Raw genomic sequence first — 17,081 nt, 5'->3', positions numbered from 1 at the left:
TGTTCAGCTAGCATCAGGATAAGCTTTGTTTCTTTATCTGTTTTTAACCGTTTTAATTTTTTTCTTTCTGGGAAATCCAAACTTTCTGTGAGCAGCAGACCAAGCCCATAATTGACACACAATACCAGGAATGAGGGACAGGCGTCCTCCATTCCACAGAACTGGGGGTGGGGGGGTGGTCACAAGTAAGAATGTGTGTGAGTAATCATGCTCACTACTGTAGCTATAGTGACAAGCCCCTCAGCCAGGACTGTGAATTCCTTTGGTTTCTTGTGATGCTTGTTCCGCATAGGAACTGAATGGTTTCTCACGGAATGTCTTTTTCCAGCTATAACACGATACTACGAATGGACATTTTGACCGAGATCATTTAATACGCCTAAGAACATAATGTTACTGATAAAGAGGACACCATCACTTTAAATAGTGGCATCGAGTGCAGTCTGTTTATGTGACAATTGTGAAAATCCCCCTGCCTATCCAAGTGCGGGTTATTGATTGTTACCGCGGTTTCCCCAGTAACAGTGGCAGCCACAGAGCAAGTCCCATGATGCACCTGCCCTCAGCCTTCCTGTGGCTCCCGTCTGCTTTCATTCACTTCAGCACATCCCACGGCATTGCTAATATCAAAAGGCCCGCTCACACCCCCCTGGGCAGTCCAAGCCACAGCACTCTCCTCCGGGGGGGGGGGCGTGGTGTTTCGGGGGCAGGCCATTCGATACTTTTAGAAGCCTCGTGTTTCCCTTTTTCCACTTCCCATTTCCAGTGAAGTGACACGCTTAACATTTCTCTCACTTATAAAACCTCTTTTTTAAGGCATCCTCTATTTCTTCCGGAGAGATCGCCGATGATGCATGAATTGGCCTTTATTTACCCCCCCCCCCCCCCCGCCCCAGAACACACACAATCTCGGTCTGTGCCTGCTCTCTGTTTTGTGCCTGACTGCCTGATGATCTCCCCTATCCGTTCTCCATCTGTGTGCCACTGTTTAGCCTGCCCTGTGTTCTCTGCTCTGTCTTCCTCTAGTCAGGTCTGGCAGGAAGGGACGGCGGAGGGTGTTTAGTCTGTCTGAGGCCGGGCACGGCGGACACTGGGTTTAGAGCTCCGTGCCGGCGTGGCCTCACCCGACCAGGCAGGTCTCCATGTTCCGCAAAATCAGGTGCTATCAAGGGAGGACTGGTGGGGGGCAGAGGGCCTGCCTTTAAACTGTGTCTGCTGCCCCCCGCCCAACTCTCCTATACCCTATATAGGGCGCTTCATGTTCCCTCATATGCTACAACTTTGAGAACCTAACTCCCACACTTGCCACAGTGAGTGAAGTGAGCATTATGCAGGAAAGGTATTGGAACAACCCTCTGCACTCAAGCTCACCATCCAGAGTAACCCATAAATGGGTCAACTCCCAACACCCCGGCCACATTACGATCACTTATGCATTTCTTTCTGTCTTAAGGTGGGGGGGGGTCACTTGAGTGTCACTTCCTGAACATGAGAGCTATACCTGGGGCCGTCGCAATGCGACTTGGAATGCAGCAATCTGTGGGGGTGGGGTGGGGTGGCGGTGGGGGGGGCACACATTTCTGTCTTCCCACTATGTGTTTTTCACATCACTCATTAAGCTCGGTAAGCTGGTGTTAGTTTGGATATGACCCCCCCCCCCCCCCCCCAGTCTGAGCTTATTTGTCCCGGCCTCCTCCTCTTCCCTCTGTTTTTCCTCCCTGTCTCTCTGCACTCTTCTCACTGTCTGTTCCTCTCAGGGTTTGACTTTCTCTCTTAGTGCTTATATGGCTGGGGGATCCTCCCCCCCCCCCCCCGATACCCAGTGCAAATGATTTTTTTTCTATGATCAAAAATCTGATGGAATCCCTGTCGTTTGAATCCATGGTGTCATTAACTAAAGATTTCAAATCAGTCCAAACTCCACGGGGAATTGCTTATCTATAGTGAGGTGAAAATGGCCGTTTGCTGTATTCTTTATTGTACAAATGAGAGTCCTATCTGATTGGTTAATTAATATTCAGCGTTGGTTTTTTCAGCAGATGATGCCTCGTTCTTGGACCAAACCAACTACTGTCCCCCTGGTGAGGCGGAGCCTATGGAGACACCGGGCCCCACCCCTCAGCAGCAGGCCACGCCCCCAACACTGGCACCCAGCCTGACCCCGGCGCCCCAGCCCACCATCTCCCTGTTCCTGGACAATGGTTCTGACACCCTGAGCGTGGAGTCCCTGACACTGCTGCCTCCAGCTGACCCCCCCAGCCTGCGCTGTTTGGCTAACCCCCCTGAGGTCCGTGGGGGGGGGCTGCCCCACCCTGAAGAGGAGATAGAGGAGGAGAAGGAGGCGAAAGAGGAGGAGAAGGAGGCGAAAGAGGAGGAGAAGGAGGCGAAAGAGGAGGAGAAGGAGGCGAAGGAGGAGGTAGAGGAGGAGGAGGTAGAGGAGGAGAAGGATGAGGAGGAGAAGGATGAGGAGGGGGATGCAGCACAGACTCCTCCAGCATCACCTCCACCTGTTACGGACAGCGCACCACCAGCAGAGGATTAGGGGGCCGCAGAGGACCTTCTGCACAGTGATCTCTGAGAACAGACCAGCCAGCATGGGGGTGGGGTTAACTGTGACCACACCCCTCTCTCTGTGATTGGCTGCCTTTCCTCTCTCCTTCCCTTTGTCACTCATACGTGTTTTGCTGTGGAGCGTGCTTGGTGTGTGTGCGTGTGTGTGTGTGTGTGTGTGTGTGTGTGTGTGTGTGTTGCTGCTTTTTTTTTCTATCTGGACATTGACACACTGACCTGTTTAGTTGGAGACAAAGGTCCAACACAAATAGACAAAGCACAGCTGACTTAATGAATTCCTTTCAGTCCGGCTTGGTGCTGTTTTCTACTTTGTGTGTGTGTGTATGTGTGTATGTGTGTGTGTGTGTGTGTGTGTGCAGGTGTGGGTGAGGGAGAGAGCGAAAGCGTGCGTGTCTGTGTAGGCCTTTGCTGCAGAGCCTATAGCGTGTTACCAGTCATACACTGATGAATGTAATGCCATCCTAAGGTATTAAGTTCTTTCGAGCCGCACAGAAGCTCGGGTTGCCGGCACAGATTTGTGAGAGATGCGTCTCCCAGGCTGGTATTGTGCCCAGGTTGTGGGAGATAAATTGACCTCTTTCTGTTCACTGGATCTTTTTTTTTCTGGTAACTGTAGAGGGCTCCCGTCTGTAGGATGTGCCTTCTGTCGGAATCGCGTCACCCTGACGGAGGACACCCTGTGCTCTTAGGATCACCTGACCTTTAGCTCTGTCTGTACCATTCGCATCTGCACTGGATTCTCTGTTTTTTTTCCCCCTGTTGTTTCTTGAGCCTTTGGACCTCCTGGCTCTTTCTGCTCAGCCACACCCCGGCGATCTGTGCCCATCTGTCCCCTTTCAGGGGTCTGGCCCCCATCCCCACCCCCCCCTTGGCTCTCGTCCTTATTGTCCCATCCTTTCTGCCCCCCGACATTATTTTCCGATCATTTCCATTCCCTGGATTTCCAGCCATCAGAATTACACAATAGCACCAGCCGGACCTCCCGGGTCGACGCACCGCTGGCTGACATGTGGCGCTGACCACCAGGAGGATTGTGGGACTGAACAGGCACCCCTGGCATGGTGTGGTCCTGTCCACTGGGGACTCCCCCAATCAGTGTGATGTCAGAGAACGGGTGACCCCTGAGCGATGGTGATCCTGACACGAAACGGGAGGCGACAAGAGCACGATCCACCCGAGGGGGGTTTGCTCAGCGGGCAGTGCCAGCTCCGCTGCCCTTCATCCACCGGGTTTCCCTGGAGACGGGACGCCTGGAATTCCTCACCCAGGTTCAGTTTACGAGCGGTCGATCACGGGAACGAGACGGGCAAAAATGATAGCAATAGTGTGCGTGACCCTCAGCCTGCACCAGTCTGTCGAACTGTGGGAATGTACATAGGGAGGGAAACGCGTGTAAAATCGGACGATGCTGCATGGTTTACGTCCTGTAAAAAATCCATCTGCTTCTGATATGTTGTCATGCAAGATACTGATGGAAGTTGTTAATAAATTGCAATAAATGATTGTACTCTGGGCTTCACTAACGGGTCTCTCTGTTCTCCTGTCACTTCTCGCGTTTCGGGCTGCTGCCCTTCAAGTCGCCCTCTGACCTCGGTAACCCTTCCAGCCATTGGATGTATTTTCTCTGACATTGTGTGATGTGTTAGGTTCGCGACCTTAAACGTAATGAGGTGGTTGACATTCTGCGGTCGGAGGGACTTTACTCACTGCTGAAAACTGGTTGGGGTGGCACTGTGCTGTCTGTGATGCTCGCAGCTGTGATCCATAATCATGGGTGGGGTGAGTGGGGTACCAGCCATGCTGTTAGTGTCCGATTGGGCGGTCACATATTATGGCCGGTGAGACCTCCCCCCCCCCCTTAAGCTGCTGACAACTGTACCAGGAAACTACTTCTGAGTGTGTTGCTTCCTTCCATTGCTATAATTTCTGCTTTTTCAGAAGAATGTTGCTCTGGTCCAGGCAGGAGTGAGGTAGGGTCTGCTGACACACACGCTCGCAAATTTGCCGGCAGTCCTCTTGCCCAGATAGCGTCCTGCGATGCCTGACGTCCAGAATGTCCTTGCCTCGCTGACCTTGATGACACCACGTGTTCCGGCCAGAATGAGTGTGTTTTCTGAGGCCGTGTGACGTGGTTCTTTATCTCAGCCAGGATCATGGCAAAAAGGGGGGGGGGGGGGGGGGGGGTGACCAGAGTGGAGCGTGGAAGGGTGGCAAGTGGGTGCAGATGGGCATCGAGGGTCTTCCTCAATCACAACGTCAGACTTGAAGCACCCGTGCCCCTCCCCACCCCCTCCTCATCTGGATTAAATCACAGGATGATGTTCCTATGGAAACTCTGTAGTGTGGTGATGGTGGTTGTGGTCTGTCTGGTGGTGTATTTTGGGGGGGGGGGCACAGTTGCCTAACCCCGGCCTTCCTGGTAATCATCTGAGCCGCTCAAGGTGTGACTCAGTTACTCTGTCTGCCCTGTCGGCTGCTAATATTTTCTCTGAAAGGCTACCCTTCCGTGAACTGTACCAATGTTCCACCAGTAGGATGTGGTTATGCTCAGTAACTTCATTCAGATTCTGCTGTAAACTTTTGTTGACAGCAGACTCCAGTTCTTAATAACATTGGTAATTGAATTTATTTATTTAGGCCTACTTATTTTGGTTGGTTGACAGTGACACCTGCCATGGACTTAATGTTTCTGCGGTTCTGGTTCCATGAGCATGTGCAGAGGGTTGGATTGGGCTGAAGCCATGCTGGAAACCAGTTTAGTCTGACATTTAGCGCAACAGGGATTTGCTAAGCCCAAAACGTTAGGTCAGAATCCATGGCTAGCTCATTAAAACTTCGCCTCAGTCTGGTGAACTAGCATTTGAATGCGGTGAAAGCGTTCCCAAGTAATGTCACGTGTCTCCAGCAGGTGGCGCCTCTCCGGACCTACAGGCTGCTTCTTAGTATTGCTGGTGAAGCCACAGTAACTGTAGACCCCGCAGACCAAATGCGCGAAGGATAAACTGCATGTCTTTTCGCGGAAGTTCAAACACTTCTTTTCCTGGAAGAGATAAAACTCAGTAACATCTTTTTCGTCTTATCAGAGATACATGCATACAATGGTGTCAGAAGTGATGAATGGCAATTTTAAACGTATGTGTGGATCTCTCTCTATGTGTGTGTGTGTGTGAGTGTGAGTGAGAGAGAGAGAGTGTGTCAGTGCCATCAGTTTTTGACTAATATTTGTTGCCTTTTTGGTGATCTTGTTTCAAGAAGGACGTGTCAGTTAATGTCTGAAACAGGTAGAGGCTGGTTTTGTGGCAAACGCATGACACGGGGGAAAAATCCCGATCAAAGTTTGGCAGTATTAATTTCTGGAAATTCCTGCCTTTATTACCAACCCGGTGATAAGTCAGTCAGATAATAAGTTTTATCTTTACCCGCGAATGTACAAGCACCATTGCGTCGGCTGTTTTTTTTTGATCGCCGACCTTCCCTTTAAGACAGACTGCAGATCGATATAATGTCTTAATGTAAATGTATTTTTGAGAGTAACGCTCCAGTCCTTGGAGACCCTGTGCGGTTCTTCAGCTCGCGTAATTTCAAGTATGTTAACTTCTTTCATTATGTAATGAAGTTTTGTAGATAGCCTATGTTTTATAGTTTTATATAATATATACACACACGCGCGCGTGTGAGTATGTGTATATATAGATAATCAAAATAAATCACATCACAAACACAGCTTCATCTTAGAAGCTGAAGTTCATGAAGGAGTTAGGAGGTAATAAAGAATGGAATTCTTCCAGTATTACAGGGTGACTCTAAGCGATTACACTTTTGGGAAATAGGCCTGACTGGATTGCAGGTTTCATTTTTACACCGATTTCTCTTTTGATAAACCGACGCAATTCCTGAAAACGAACAGAGAGAGAGAGAAACCAGGAAGCCCGAAAAAACTTCGAAAATTCCCTGACACAGTACTCAAAACACTTAATCGTTCGATGTTTTTGCGTGGTAAATAAATCAATAAACCGCAGTCCTCAGGTGCGTACTGTAGGAGCCACGTTTGTTTAGATCTTTTTTTGCAAGATCGAAGAAAGTGAGGACTAAGATTAAAGGTTATCATCCATGTGATAATTTGAACCTCGCTGATTGTCATAATATCGCCATGAATCCATTTTCTATATCCGCTTGTCCTATGCAGGGCGGCTGGGTGTCCGGAGCCGCACCGGAGACTAAGGGCGCAAGGCCGGAACATCCCATCGTATGTGTGTAATTATGTGCTTTATATTGTTAATTTACTTGAAGGGGTACAAATAATGTAGCATTATGCCATTACTTATGTATTAATTAACCACAAACTAAGTCTTAGTTACATACTGATTTCTCATCTTTCATGAATCGTGACGCATGTTTTATCTCACTATATTTGTTACTACGTCTGTTAATTCTGCAAACCTTTGTAAATGATCAAGTATATTTGTTCGTGATTTGTTCATTATTTGTACTTCAGTAATAAGTTATTAGGCCTACTCAATATTTGTGCCCCGACAAGTAAAGGGTTACCTTTGTATTTATCAGACGGCATAAAATGCACCGACTGACACTTGATCATTTACCACAAATTTACCCAGCATATGCCTAAGGAGGTCTTTGTTATGGTCGCTCTACAGGTGGTTAAACCTTACGGTGCTTCAGGCTGCGGCCGCTGTTAGCTATAGACGCCTGAGAGTATTTTAGGGTTACGTTCCAGGCAAAGCCCTGCCCTCGGCTCCCACGGGGTCACGTCAGCGCTACCCACTGCATTTCTTGTAAATGATACCCTATAGTGCTGGCAGGCACTGGGGGCGGGGCTCCAGTGACAGTAAATCTCGTTTAGTTTGATTTACACAAATCAGTCATCACAACCAACATTCAGCGATTCATTAATGCGCTTTATCTCTGGAAGACCGAGCACGAGCAAATTCACCGTTAATGCTGGATTCCCGCCCGTTTTGTTGGGAAAAAATTACAAAAATGACTGATAACTGCGCAGCATGCACGGTTCATAAGTATGATTAGAAATCTTGAGAATTGCTTGTCTAATATCAGCGAGTTCGGTCTTCAGCACGAAACCACTGCCCCTAGGCTAACGTATTATTTCAATTAAATATCGTATTATATATCTTTCTGGCAGCAAGTAAAGATTTAAACGAAAGAGTCACCATCTTATGCGGCAGTGAATATCACGGAGTGGCTATGCGTGTCACTGGAGTAATTCTGACCTGTTTTACTTAACGGGATCTGGTAACTGCAACCAAGCAATTTAAGCAAATAAGCGTGGAAAAAACTCAGGGGCCGTAATATTACACGATTAGAAACCAAGAATTACATTTTCAAAACAAAATTTATTTTCTTTATGAAAATATAAAAATATATTGGTCTGCATAGCAGATGTACGCCAACAGAACAGCGAGTGTCCTGCATAGTGTAAACATTGACAGATGTAAACTATAAAAATTAAGTGTATTTGTTTGCTACGGGATTTCCTACAAAATTGCAACGAATTAGCAATTAGTAAGCTGTGAAGTGTATCCCATGCGTCCATTCGTACCATTACAAAGGGTATGGAAAAGAGTTCAAAAAGTCTTTGAAGACATCGGCCAGTGGGATACTCTCTATCTTCTGTGCCCCCCATGTTTCAATAATCCTTTTCCGGCAGAACTCTTGGAGGGACTGTACCTTCACTGTTCTGCAAGGTTTGGTCAAAATCTTCTTGTTAACGTAATGTTCCAAGAGTTTGAATAGAGAGTCAAACGTCTCCTTACTCCCACACAAGCTAAAACGCGATCCCTGGAAACTGATGCGGATATTGACAGGCCCGGAAGAATTTTTGTAGCTCAGTGTGAAGAAGAAGTCCGTCTGGCTGCTGTCTCGAATCAGGAAAGTTCCCACAGGAAGGTCCTTGAGTTGCAGCTGAGCCTGACTGGCAGTTATGGGACCCCAATAGAAGCCACTTTCCTCCAGCTTGGATGTGGTCATGTTGATGATATGGAAATCGTTCAGGCTCCTGAAGGGTCGGAGGTGTGTCTTGCATTCACGGCTGTCGGGTCTGTGCCGGATGGGCTGTATATTATCTGCCAACTGCTGGACTCTATCGCGCTCTTCTGCTTCATTGCCTTCCACGTTAATAGGTTCTACCATCCTACAGAAAAGACCAGCCTGCGTGGTCTTCCATAGCGTCCCTCATTAAGGTGATTGAGGTAAAGCCTTCTGATCTGGAAAAAAAGGGAAACGCACAAGTTTAATACGGTGGGATCAGAATATTGCCATTTGACCTACCCCACTTGAACGCATTGTTACAACCGTCGCCACGTATTAAAAAAAATAAATAGCAACCGCTGCTTCCATCCGACGTTTGAACAACGCTAATTATAATGAACGATATAGCTATAATTATAAGTGGAAAAATGTTCGCCGCAAAGCTTTGGCAATTCCATTTACTGACACTTGGATAGTAATTTTTCAGTTTTAGTTAACTCTAAGCTAACCGAATTCGTAAGAAATGTTGCGGCATCGCATTCAGTAAAAACATCTGATTTCCATATAGTCCATAATCGACTCTGGATGCGGTACACCAGCATCAACTAAAACGCAAACCAGTTGCTTTTTTCAGATACTAGAGAATTATCCTGGTTTGCATTTAGCCTAATGGGTTTTAGGGCAGGATCGTTTGTTTTTCCATAGTCTATTTAGTCCTTTGGCAAATACAACAAAAACCCACACTTAATAACATAAAACAAAGCAACAATCTTCAAGAAATATCCACCTTACCGTTGGCACTAAAAGCTTTCGATGTTTAAATCTCCTGCGACAAATGCGCCCGCTGTGCAGCTGGCAGACAAATCCGTACAAACGACGTGTCTTGACTGCTCGTGTTGAAGCAGTGCAGATCTCACTCGGTGTGATTATTGTTTTCATCGACTCCGTTAGTCTTGCCTTTAGACAAGCACTTCGTGACGGATCGGGACGGTGGTTCCGTCTTTTACATGCCCAACATATGCATTGTGCCGAGCTCCGGTATGAGTTTTACTTGCCGACTAGCTCCACCCCGCGTGTGCGGCTTTCTTAGAATCCTTTCTGTTTCGTTTTAACTGATTCATATGGAGAAATCTCAATACGCTTTTATCTACTTCCTTGGTGTTTCTCTTCGAAGGAATAGGGAGTAGTGATGATTTTGAAGAGCATCATAGATTCATCACAAGGAAAAACCACAGTCTTTTTTCCACGTTGCAAAGTGATGGCGATGTACAGTTCTGCGTTTCAGAATCCTGATCGTAATTCCCATTGTTAAACGCATCGGAATGAACTGCACAGGCTGAAATAAAAGCACGATTATGTAAACGCATGACCTGGTGCATAAAGACGTTTTGTAACACACCGGGAGGAATAACATATTTTACTAGTAATTTAAGTTGGTATTCAATACATTGCATGTCTCGTAAAAAAAAAAAAACGCAGACGCACAATACAATTAATTAGCAATTTGCCGCCCCCTTGTGCAATCTTCTAAAAGACAGATTTTTTTTTTTTACAGAAACTGTCGACCGAAAAGCAACAAATGAGTGACTCGGCAGCAAAAATATGCAGCATTTCTGGCTGCAAAGTCACAATTTTACTGCTATAAAAACGACAAAAAATATGGCGCGCAAATACTACATTGCTTCCAAAGAAAAAAGAAAAGAAACCAAAAGTTGAAAAGGTCAGATTTACTTTCTGACTGTCTTTCCCTGTAAAGGCTGGGGGGTGGGGGTTAGAAGTGAAACTCTGTAATCCAGCTGAGGGTCGTCATGGGGATCTGGGAGCTCTTGCCTCAGTATCATTTCTGTAGAACTGGCAAATGCTGCCTGTATACTGTCATTCCTGCCTAGTTCCCCTTAGGCAAATCTCCCTTCTTTCAACAGCATGTAATGTTTGTTGACACAGTAAACCAGCGCTGGTTTAGTTTGTTCTATAATCACTTTCTGCATTTCATGCAGAACATACGAAATCCAGTGTCTCCCTAGTGGTACCTAATCAGTCATGCATTTATACCTAGATATACTTTGGCCTCCGGTGAGGAAAAAGAAACCCAAACGGTATGCTGGTGACTAAGCGAGGGTCTTTTTTGTGATTTATTGTTTTGCTGTCTTTTCTGTTCTGGTGGGGGAAAATGTTGAGATTTTGGTTTAGGAAGTAAACCTGCTGATTGTAATTCGTTCACCTAATAGCACATAAGTGTCGACTGATACAACATTAAGTAAAATGCAAGATTGAAAATACAAGAGGAAATCTGGAAAGCACTTCTCACTAGCATTTAACAAGGTCTATATGTGGTTTATATTTTCATTTTTTTAAATGTCTTGCTCCAGCTGGAACTTCAGGGTATTTGTATCTCCTGGCTATAGAAGATAGATGGATAGTTTGTGTTTATCTGTGAAGAAGGTTTAGACTCATACAAAATATTAATACCTGTCAATATCCATTCTTCCTTTTTCAACATGTCTTATGCTGTCTCTGTATAATTTTTTACATGTTTCTCAGTGGCTCAGTGGGTCGCACTGTGATCTCAGCCCACCAGAATTGTGGGTCTGATTCCTGCTCTTAGTGTGTGGTGTTTGCATGTTCTCCAAAGATTTGCTAAAGTTTCTCCCAGGTTCTCAAAATTGCTTACATTTTGTGCCCTGCGCCTCACGGGGTACGTGATTTAGAGGATGGATGTACAAAAAATGTGTACAGCATCTAAAGCAATGTGTCTCTTCCCAGTCACCTTTCCTGAAAATCAGAACAAAGCGTGAAATTGACCCTTCGGATAAAGTCAAGGTTTACAGGAAACTCAAGGCAGAAGTTGTCTGCAGAAGCTGATTTCTCAAGTCTGCTCATTGGGGCCCTCTGCTGGACCTTTTCGGGATCCATGGCGACATACGTTTCGGGTAGAGATCTGGGTTTATGGGAAATCGAAAGTGAAAGTTGTTAAATCCAACCAGCTGACCGGCCCTACCCCTTGAAACCTGTTACTCAATTTACGGATATATTTTGAAAGTTACCATTGCTCCTCTAGCCTAGCATGATCGTGATTAATTTCAGTGTTACTCTGACATAAGGGTACGCGACTGCTGCAATTCCAATTTGATGCAGTAAGATTTGCAGGTGAATTAAACTGGGAGGTTTGCAAATGTATACAAGAACAAGCTTTTTTGGCACGTTTGGAATCATGTACAGCTCACTCGTTTTCAATCCCTGATTTCTGGTATTTGCAAAGACCATAAAATACATTGCACCCGCTAACTGTTTCATCAATTCAATGAAAAGTTTCCTTACACTATTTATCCTTACACTATTTATACGCACAATAATTTCAGGAGCATACCATCTTATTCTTCTTAGAAAAGTTCAAAGATGCAAATTACTTTGATGCATATTATTTGAAGCATGACTATTTAAAGTAAACAGCGGCTGCTTTTAATAGGGACGCACTATATGTCAAAATTAAATCCTTTGCTGCACCTACGGAAACCTAATATGATGGAGCAAGGGCCAGCTGGCTGGGACGCTTGTAATTTCACTGATGAAGTGCCCTTCCCAGAAATCACGTGAGCAGAAACGAGCCAATCGCGAGAGTCCGTACGTTCGTGCGGATCTGGCAGTCAGTTCAACGGATGCATTGTTTAAACTTCTGGGAAAACGGACACAAGGGCAAACAAATATCCCTGCCCATCTATTAACTTGGAATACATCGTAAGGCAAATTAAGAACGTGACAAAACAAATTTGCACCAGACGGTTGCGTTCACATACGAAAGACTGAGATTACGGTTAAACATGCGGAAGATGAGACAGTGACTAAGAGGGAACATGGGGATAAAGAGAGATTAAAACGGTGGTGGCACAACAACCTTCACGTGGGAAAGCTTCATTCAATTAAATCAGCATAAAAATACGCCAGATTGCAGCTAAAGGTTACAGAGATTAAATAAGATGGAAGTTTAACAAATCTCACTTTGCAGTATAAAATGTTGTCCTCCACCGCTTCTTCAGGCGCACGCTTTTGCATTAGAATAGATGAAAGTTGATGCCTTCCTTGTGCACTGAGGTAGTTCATTATAATGAATCAAAATGCATTAGGGTCTAAACCTTTGGTAAAATCCTAGGTTAGGTTGCTTTCCTTTCGATGCATGCAGCGCTGGCTCCCCCTTGTGGATATTATAAATATCACGCCTAAGCTGACCGTCAGTGTCAGGTACCTCAAGACAGACTCCGTCCGTTCACAATCGGCTTTCAGTATTATTTGAACCTTATGGAATCTGGGCTCAATAAACACATTCCCTGTAATAATACTGCGCATCCAGAGGTTACTATTATAGAATACTGATGTGTAAAATCATTAAAAAAATTCTTTCCAGTAATCGTACGTTCATTAGCCTAATATGCATTTGTGCTGGGAAAAAAATGTAGCATATTGCAAGAATTCATGCTGTCAAGGAGTCGACTAGGCGTAAGTGCAGCTTCCAGTGAATGCCCTATCTATATGAATGAATGTTCAAACAAAATTACAATTAAATTATTTTATTTTGATTGCGGTAGAAACATGCGCATAAAAATTAACACGGCGTAGGCTGCGCTCTCCCGACTGAAATACAGAAGATCATTTCGAAGCCCACGCAAGTCCCCGTGAAAAATGGGATGTCCTGTTCCCCAATCAGCTGATCAAAAGGAGCACGTGGCGGTTGCCAGATTAGTCTTGCCGTGGCCTACTTATGATCCGATTATTGTTAGCCGCTGAATTGTTGCATCTAATCTATCGACCAAAACACTTTAAAACTTAAGATACACGTCATATTTCTTAACCGTAAAGGTTTAGAGTAGCCTGGTGATGCAACAAAAACACAATAAACACAAAAACATTTAAAAATGGCGGGGTTTCTTTCATTCCATGAATGACAGGCATGCTTACTATGTCTTAAGTACCATTCAACGGTCTGTGCAAAGCGCTGTCATTTCAAGTGATAAGGGAGTTAAGTCTTAGAGGCTTTGGCAACGAGACTAGCGATTTTACGGTGGATGGGGTGCGGGGGGGGGAGGTTGAAAAATGCCCTCGTTGTCATGGTAACTGCCCAAGGACAGTGGCCTCGTCTTTCAAGTGACTAAATCACAGGAAAACAGCGTGAAACCATTTACTGTATAGCTCAGTCCCTCCACGCTTGTCTGTTCGGCATGATCCAGAATAGACAATGTGAGATTTAATGTTCTCATTGACTCGCCTTTGATTTCCCCACGATGCAGTAATGCCGCTCTCGTCGTGCTCAGCGTGCGCCTCTAGTGGAAGGCGAAGCAATGGCACAGTTCAGTGCTCGCAGGCAGCCAGCAGGGTACGTGGGCTATGATCTAATTTAGACCGCTGCCCGGAGGGAAAGAAACACCCAGTAGCTGAGACGCCGATTATTTTTATTTGATTTCCCCAAGAGCCGTCCTAGTCATATTTAAATGAGCATGGCTGAAGGAGCGGGGACTTTATGATTTAAGGTATCATAAAGCGCAGACATTCCTTTTATAATGATTTTAATTATTTTACCTTAACAAGCGATTACAGTACCAAGTAAAATGTCACTGGTATGTCTGATATTATTCTAACCCAACCATTATTTTATTATTAGGATCTTTTGCATGTGAAGTAGCCCATCCGACGTTTAATTATATCACTACTGAGGTCTTTCAAAACGTTCAGCGGTTTAGTTGTGGTGCTGTAACGGTTTCCCGATAAATATTTTCATTGTAATTTCCTTATCCTCTTTCCATTATGGATTCCATTGCATTTGAACTGTGGACTCTCGAATCAACATCAGAATCACGATTAAAAGAGAAAATCTGCCCACTGTATGGACACCACAACACCTAGAGGATGTGGGAATTATTATTATTATTATTTTTTGCTAATGGTTTACCATGTTCACAGGTGCGCACGGCTCCGTTCTGTGGTATGATCGACTTTCCGCCGCAGAGCTTCGATCGGAGCCAAACTCGTGAGCGAGCCGCCAGTCACCGGCCTATTCACCTCGTATGCGGTGACGTTACATAAGTGCAATCCCGCCTGTAGATTAGTCATGGTTGGTTTTTCCCAGGTTGTTATGCAAATGAAGACGCATGCTGTGATGAGGAGGAAAAATGTAGACTATTATAATAAAGTTCTGAAAAAAATAAACATTTTAATCAAGCTAGACAGGAAGATCAACACATTGCCAATAAACTGAAATAGTTAAACTCCCCGTACCGGCTTGTATCATAATAATAACAATATGAATATAATAAGGCATAGGCCTATCATTTCTTAGGAACTCTATTGACAACTTATAAAACGTCAAAGGTTGACGTATCCCCAAATCTTTTCAATAGCGAGAATCTCCCCTGGTGGCTTGTTAAGGCAGTTATGAATTGCAAGAGTTGTTACCACTGTCATTGTGGGTCTGCTGTTACGCTGCAGGTCGCTACGCCTAATAAAACATTAAATAAAATAAGTAAGTCTTTTGAGTATTTTTGAAACAATGATGTCGGTCACGTTTATGGCTGTGATCCCAAGAGGGTGAGTATTGTTTTGCTGTAAACATCGTTTTGGTACTTTAGATCCTAAGAAGCACCGGTGCATTAATCGAAGTCTAGACTGAGGGATGAACATCCACAAGCGGCAGTAAGGGCTACTGCTCGCCGCTACACACACAGGGAGGTCGGGCACGAAATGCTTCTTCTCCTATTTTCTCGGTAGTCAGGGACACATGCGTTTTATCGCTGATGAAGTAAATCTATTTAGTTCTACTTTATAATTCAATAATAAATGATACAGTTGTACGTGTGACTGGATGAATATTCATCTACTTGTTTATTATCTCAGAATCCCAGAGTGAGCACTGTTTATAACACTGGGGCTAGGCCAGATTATTGACGCCTTTTTGTTTTTCATAAGGGCATTTCCATGGCAACTATATAAAAAAAGCCTTTCACACTTCCGGCATCACCAATTAGCTTCATAAGTGGTCTGAGTCAAGAATATTTCACAGGTAGGGAGAATGAAAGCAGTCTTTCGGGTCACAAGTAACGTCAATAATGTAAAACGTAATATTGTGTTTCTAAAGAGTTTCCCCTTAAGGGGTTAGCGTTTTGTATGTAGCATAAACATCCGCTGTTAATGCGTCAAAAACATTATTGTTAAAGGAGCTCCGGCAGAGATTGCCGTTGTTTTTTCCCCACACACACCGCCTCACTCGAACACTAGATTGTCATTCCGATGCTTTGTTCCCATAGGCAGTAGTTAAGATTGAGGAGCACCTTCCTGCTTTCCGCAGAGAGCTCTGCGACACACACACACATACACACCTACTAATTGGGGACCCAGTGCACGGGCGCGGCGCCCTTCAGCCTCTTGGGCGTGCGGGTCGGAGCAGCAGAGGATGGCGGACGCGAGGGAGCGCTCCGGCTCTGTAGGCGTTGCGCAGGTGCGGGGAGCAGGTGGGCAAGGCGGCCCACAGCCTGCACTCATCGCTCTCTCTCTTTCTGACTCTTTGCTATCCGTTCTCACCGCTGCTGCAGAGCCTGGCAATTTAGCCCTGAGAAATAAAGACAATATATGGATAAAGAGATCACTGAGTTCTTACTGCGTCAATAATCTGCGGTGCTGTGTTTACTAAGCAGAAAGTGGGCACAGTAAGAATTTGGTTTTCATAACTAGGCCTATATGAAACGATTCACTGCATAGTATATGCTAATACCAAATTAATTAGCACAAAATTGGTCAAACTGTAAAAACGGTTTGTATTATAACATTTTGCTCGTTGGTGCCAGCTGTTGGTATTATACAGAATATGTTTAATACAATGGAGCATCTCGGATTATTAGACGCTTCCATTGCACCTAATTGAATTATCTGAACGCAGTGATTTTATATAGGCTAACATTTAAGATATATATTATTTTTTGTAGGCCTATATATAGACTGTAAAGTAAAGCCATATGATATTCAATCTGAAATAACCATTAGTTAAAGCGTCGCTATGTAGTTGCATGTTAGGTGTGCATCTGCTACGTAAAATCTGGTAATATGAATAATTTGCGATCAAAGCTCACCCTCGCGTCAGTTTTTAACAAGGATTACGAGGACGTAATTCACTATACAACCGCAGTTCCTAGAATGGATTTACATTTAGGCTAATTTCATTACGTTGAACCTTTTGGACTCAAGCCTGTGCTCGTACGAGCCGTATAGCATTATTAAACAGTCCGGCGGGATGTTGGGTCACTGTTTGGCTGCCCCACACCTTGCACCTCACCGCTGGATCATCTCCAGATAGCGAAGCGCGGCGCAACCCGTTTACATAAAACCAGGGTCGCCTTCTGCCAGCGGATGCCTAACGTCAAGGTATCTTTCGTATAATAGACCATCTCACGGTGAAGGGAAATAGTGGTGTTTAAATTGATTTTATTCATTTATTTTAGTGGAGTATTCATTAATTTGATAATTTTATG

At 44.9% G+C, this 17,081-nt stretch overlaps 2 protein-coding genes across 16 annotated transcripts in view; one reads left to right on the top strand and one right to left on the bottom strand.

The window, feature by feature from the left end:
* clec16a (C-type lectin domain containing 16A) overlaps positions 1-4,094 on the top strand; it is a 32,852-nt gene extending 28,758 nt beyond the window's left edge. For 8 of the 14 annotated variants that reach the window (XM_072705317.1, XM_072705324.1, XM_072705323.1 and 5 more), the window contains one exon: positions 2,037-4,094. In XM_072705317.1, coding sequence (XP_072561418.1) covers positions 2,037-2,542 — 506 coding nt within the window. In that variant the 3' untranslated portion in view covers positions 2,543-4,094. Of the gene's footprint in view, positions 1-1,026; positions 1,133-2,036 lie in introns of all 14 variants that reach the window. The other 6 variants (XM_072705319.1, XM_072705316.1, XM_072705328.1 and 3 more) reach the window with 4 other exon arrangements.
* A 3,826-nt stretch (positions 4,095-7,920) lies between these two features.
* socs1a (suppressor of cytokine signaling 1a) lies at positions 7,921-12,709 on the bottom strand. 2 transcript variants are annotated; one of them, XM_072705105.1, is made up of 2 exons: positions 12,571-12,709; positions 7,921-8,810 (listed from the first exon to the last, which is right to left on the bottom strand). In XM_072705105.1, exon 2 carries the CDS (start codon positions 8,734-8,736, stop codon positions 8,149-8,151), a length of 588 nt encoding a protein of 195 aa, XP_072561206.1. In that variant the 5' UTR covers positions 8,737-8,810; positions 12,571-12,709; the 3' UTR covers positions 7,921-8,148. The 2 variants fall into 2 exon arrangements, with proteins under 2 accessions (XP_072561206.1, XP_072561205.1); XM_072705104.1 differs by lacking the exon at positions 12,571-12,709 and adding an exon at positions 9,367-9,891.
* Positions 12,710-17,081: the final 4,372 nt, after the last annotated feature.

Source organism: Paramormyrops kingsleyae, chromosome 22 (genome assembly GCF_048594095.1).
Source record: "Paramormyrops kingsleyae isolate MSU_618 chromosome 22, PKINGS_0.4, whole genome shotgun sequence".
In the NCBI taxonomy this organism is placed as follows: domain Eukaryota; kingdom Metazoa; phylum Chordata; class Actinopteri; order Osteoglossiformes; family Mormyridae; genus Paramormyrops; species Paramormyrops kingsleyae.
The sequence above is the reverse complement of the archived record's forward strand: the minus strand, read 5'-3'. Positions and strand labels throughout refer to the sequence as shown.

Bases quoted from the DNA above. Each gene is read 5' to 3' on its own strand.
- socs1a (XM_072705105.1), bottom strand. From the start codon at position 8,736: ATGGTAGAACCTATTAACGTGGAAGGCAATGAAGCAGAAGAGCGCGAT.